Here is a 5,364-nt window from a genome sequence, read left to right on the forward strand (position 1 = left end):
TTTTTCCTCACGCGTTGACAATTCCTGTCCACTTTTCTCACAGTACCCTTTCTTCTTTTCTCTTATGCATTTGCCACTATTTTTATACACTATTTGACATTTCCTACCGACTGATGGGACAATTGAAGAGCCTTTTGGTCCTCCCTGCCACTTGGCTCTTTCTAATCCCAATAAATTGAATTCACACATATTAAAACCTCACCTTTTTTGCTTTGAGCAAAAGCCATTGGTTTCTTGCTCGTAGACAGTTTTAAATACTAATGATCCAATAGTTAATCTCCTGAGCAAGCTTTTGCCATGAAGTTTGCGATTAATTAACTGGTTGAGTTTGTGGTATACTCCATATTACATTTGTTCCCAACAATTTAAGATAATTCAAACTAACAACTAGCTAGTAGGGGATGTAAAGCATATAAAAAGCTTAATTGTCCAAGCTAATTAAACCCACATTTTTTTTCTGTATACCATCATACATTATATTTGAATATGCATGCTGAATCGTTTGAATTCTTGTAAACATCTACTTAAACAATATTTATTTCCGTCTGTATGAAGACCCAATATAAGTTCAGTCGATACCGACGATATTCATTGATGGCAGTGAGATAAAGAGATTAACAGTAGGGGCAAAGCAACAGCATTTATAACGACAATTAATAGTAGCAGCACAATAGTACGTAATGCATTAAAATCAAAAGAAAACTAGACTTGGGGAATGCCAGTAGGCTCAGTTCCACGTTCCGCTCATCGGATGGAACCCAGCGAACTGTTTGTTAGGGTGACCCATGGGGGCACATGGAGAAGCAGTCACCAAATCCAGAAGTAGCTCATCGTTCCCAGACTCTCCGGATGCTACGCCAAGGAAGTCCCTAGTCCAGCCATCACTGGTTTTCTGCAACATCATAAGGTCTTGGACGTCGGAGGAAGAACTGGCAGCGACAGTACTTCCGGCAGTTGCATCAGTGTAACCTGGGCCACTTAAGGTGTTGGTTATACTTATAGGGCCCATAGCTGAGGCCCTCTGGAGCAGCGCAGTGGCTGAGAGATGAGGTGAAGGGCTAGGGTTGGTGGGAAGGTGGTGAAGGAGGGAAGGAAAGTTGTCTTCAGGCTTCTTTACCTCCAAGTCTCCGAGATTGCAGTCGTCAGGGCTAGGATTAAGAATCAATAAGTTAGGGTTAGCAGCGGTAAAGGGGTCCCAGAAGGAGGATGATGAGGGAAGGAAGAGAGGCTGATGCAGTTGTGGGAATGTAGGGGTGGCAGCTGCGCCGGCCATCACTCGTGCACTTTCTTCTGCCAAGGCATCGCAGAATGCTCTGTGGGTGATGAAGCTATCCTTCCTGCATGCGCACAAGAAATGAAAGGATAAACACCATGCATGGTTATCAGCTTATCAAGTTATCATGGAGCCGGATATATGGACAGAAGCTGCATACTGTGCATATCATTTAATTGCTCAGTTCCTGTTTTGATTCCAATGAAGGAGATAAGTATGGCTATAAGAAAATAGGATATTATATGGTTGAATTCTATTATATTTTTCTCTCCTTTATCATTGGCTCACTGAATCTATTTCTTACGGTTCAGTTGACAAATGGTTGAGAAAAGAGTACACCTATATACAGAGAGGTATTTCATATATAATAACTATTCTTCTACAAGGTAGACATAGAGTTATATTCCGATCAGCCATGAGTTCCAATGTAAAGTATAGTTGTCTGTTTGTATTTGTTGTATTTGATGGGATAAGATTTTTCTGGAGATATATAAGCTAAGCTTCTAATATTTTGATTATGTAACATTTGCCAATATTTTTCTAAGAATTATTTTCATAGTCTTATTATTAGTATTTATTAGTATGTTGCTATTTTTCTGCTATCAACCCACTATGATTTATGAGTTTCATATAAACTAAACTATAAGTTGATTTTTCCTCCAAAAAAAGTTAGTTTGTTGACCTAGTTTTTCTACTCAAATATAAGGAAAAATTCAAAATCTCATAATAAGTGTATAGCTAGCTAAACCTTGTATTTTCTCTAGATAAACAAATTTCGGAACCATGAGATTTATCCTTGGTTCTAAATATTGATTTCTCTTCCCTTTCCTTTCAGTAATTCATAAAATGATAAACTGATGCCAGAAGTACAGAAGAGATCTGGATAAGATGTCATTCGGTGGCTAATCCCCGATGACCTAACAGGTATAAAACCTACGGTTAAATTACTAGATATGGGTGCCATCATGAACTGACATATACTCAAACAATACGCAGTTTCTATTTTCCCCTCAATATTGCATACTTCTATATAAATTATATCTCAGAAGAGTCACGCATTTCACCTTGTTAGGTCATAGGCATCGAATATCGAGCTGTTGACCATTCATAAACTATAGTTTGATTGTTTATCAGCCTTACAGCAACTTTACCACTGAAACCAAAAAGATACATGCAAGTAAACACGTGGTTGAGACATGACAATCATACTGTATGGTTGTCAGCTAAAGCCATGCATTACCTCTAACACTAACATGCAGCAATTAAGACTTCTGCAATTTATATGACAAGATCCATCATATTAGATGATAATTATAGAGTCTATGTCTCAAAGAACTCAGTTAAATGAAACAGCGTAACTGTTCTTATTATGATGAAATCATAATAGTTCCTTATATGCATTATGACTCAGATAAGAAGAATTCTCCTAAAAACATAAAGCTATATGACTTATTGCGAATTATTGTGTTAAAAGTAGTAAAATCCCACTTTTTTCTTCATTAGTTTTATTTTAATAAGCCCTGTGCGTGTTAATTCTTTATCTCTTTCCAAACAGTAAGCAAGAGGGAGAAAAATTCATTCTTCTTGCAACAGGAGAAAGAAATAAAGCGAGCTTGAGAGAGGATTAGAGTGCCAAGTGATAGGGGGAGTCTTGTGGTGGCGGAAAACTGCAATATCATAATTAATATCACAAACCTAGTGAAGAGGGTGCCGCAGTCACATCGGTACTCTCTTGTTCCGCAGGTCTTAACATGGGCTTTCCAATCAGAGTGCACAGCGTATCTCTTAGAGCACTTGTCACATTTCCACTTCTTCTCTCCATGTTTCCTAGAGAAGTGTTTCTTGATCCCTGTCAAGTCTCCAAGAGCTCTGCCAGGATGGTGATGCACACAAGATGGCTCTGGGCAAACATACACCCTCTTCCTTGTAGCTCCCTCTTTGTTGCTTCTCTGCCTCAGCTTCCACGGTAGGTTGTGCCCCCTCCTATGCAGCTGCAGATTCTGATCCCTTTGGAAACCCTTGTTACATATCTCACATATGAACCTATTGGTGGCCATCAGTGTATTTGGTGATAAGGCCACAACTTCAGCTTCCGGGTCTTTGGAACAAAATCCAAAAAACAAGAAAAAAATCAGAAATTTAAGAACAAATAATAATACATGCTGTTAGTTGATATATATGTTAAGGACTCTACCTGGATTCCCTGCTTGGTTTCTCTTCTTCTTGGTCTTTGGTAGTAGCGGCTGTTGGTGAGGTGATATGGATGTAAGCAAAGAGCTCAAGCTGAAATGATCATGGACTCTTGTCTCCGAGGAAACACTGGCTTCTTCTGAGATGGAGGTGGAATTTGACATAGTTTCTAATAAGAACGTAGAGATCTTCTTTGTTTGTTTTCTATCACCAATGGTGGGAATGAAAAGGGACCATGTAGTGGTGGTATATAGTCTCTATTCTGTTCTTATCTTAAGACCAAAGCTTCCAACTGAGCAGAAGAAAAAGAGGCTCAGATGGCGAAGGGAGCTGGAGAGAATAAACTCACCCAAACTTTATCAGGATATGCTGGATGGAGTGGGCATTGGTGGCACTAAGTTATAGTATCGGAAAAGGCATGTTGGAAGGGTCGTAATATCATTAGGGAAAAATCGTAATTACCTATTGTTTTTATTATCATCCAATAGATGTTTATCCCTTGAAGAAAAAACTATGGAAGAGCTACCCTATTTGTTCCTTGCTATCCTTGATATGGCTATCCAACTATTTTGCACTAGTTACGTGCAAAAACAAAAACAAAATTATTTATTGCCTATTGAAATATTTTAAACTAGTTACAGTGCAAAAAATATTAAAATTAATCAATTTCCTTTTTCTTGGCCTCTTCTTTGGTGTCACTGACCTCCTCCCTGTGGCCATCTCCACAGTCACTATTTTGATGTTTCTATCCTCAAGCTCTTCACCACTGCTGTGTCGGAATAAAACTCTCTCCTCAAGATGCTCTATAATCAACTCTTGGAATGACTCAACTATATATGAAAAATAAATTATTTATTTTTGAATGTTGAGGGAAATAATCACTCATTCATCAATTATAAACAACTACAATATTCATAACATAAGAAGAATATTTGTATGCATTTAGTCTCTCAAATAGCAAATTATAAAAAAATGAACAATTTCATATGATTATACATTAAGGGCACTAGTAAAATAACTAGTTAAATGAGTAATATTTATCTAGAAATTATATAGTTTCATACTAGTAAATAATTAAAAGTAGAAAGTTTCAATTAAACATTCATTTTCTCCAGAACATCTTATATATATTAAACAAATAGGTTTTACAAATGACACGGTCAAAAGAAAAAATCATCTTGAATTATATATTTTCCCTTTGATGATGATAGTAGTGAAAATATAACAATTTCATCAATATTGCTCATTTTGATTACAAATTCATAGTAACATGCTCAAAGGAGACTTGGCGATAGAGACGACCTTGTTAAAGAAAGGAAATGAATTGGAGACATCGAAGGACCACGGGTAGAGAGAGAGAGAGAGAGAAGAGACTTGATGACACAGGATATTACCTTGTTACCTCGAGAAGGGAGTAACGATCAACAAATAGAAATTTGAGGAAGACAAGACTTTGACTAAAAGTGGGCTTCGACGCAGTAACATTAAACATGGTCATTAAGAAATCTGCAAAAGAAAAAGAGATGAACTTCATGGAATAAATGACACTATTAGATTTTTTTTTCTTTTTGAATTATAGTTGGTGCAAACTAGGAGCAGATATTTTTAGTTTGAAACTAGTAGATAATATTGAAAATTTAGAAATTTATCGAACTACTAACCTGATTTTAGTTTGTAAAAATAGTCAAAATTTAATTTACATCAGAAAATTGTTAAAACTGAGCTAATAATTATTTATTTAAGTATAAACTATAGCCAGTTTTGGAATGTGATCTTATTTGTTCTTGGTGTTATTTTTTAAACGAGCTGTTTTTCTTATTGCCGTTTTACAAGTTTATTATTATTCATAATAGAAGCATAGTTTATTATTTTTGCAACTTGGTTGTCTTTTAAACAATTTT

The 5,364-nt window shown here is 36.3% G+C and overlaps 1 protein-coding gene across 1 annotated transcript; it reads right to left on the reverse strand.

Annotated features, from left to right (window-relative positions):
• Positions 1-551: 551 nt before the first annotated feature.
• Positions 552-3,687, reverse strand: LOC141845379 (protein indeterminate-domain 7-like). Its single transcript, XM_074733445.1, has 3 exons — positions 3,468-3,687; positions 2,969-3,371; positions 552-1,337 (listed from the first exon to the last, which is right to left on the reverse strand). The coding sequence occupies exons 1-3, from the start codon at positions 3,625-3,627 to the stop codon at positions 728-730; spliced, it is 1,173 nt and encodes a 390-aa protein (XP_074589546.1). The 5' UTR covers positions 3,628-3,687; the 3' UTR covers positions 552-727.
• Between the last annotated feature and the right edge of the window lie 1,677 nt (positions 3,688-5,364).

The sequence above is a fragment of the Curcuma longa genome, chromosome 14, assembly GCF_044706935.1.
Source record: "Curcuma longa cultivar G26 ecotype Majalengka, Jawa Barat chromosome 14, ITB_CL_G26_1.1, whole genome shotgun sequence".
Taxonomy (NCBI): Eukaryota; Viridiplantae; Streptophyta; class Magnoliopsida; order Zingiberales; family Zingiberaceae; genus Curcuma; species Curcuma longa.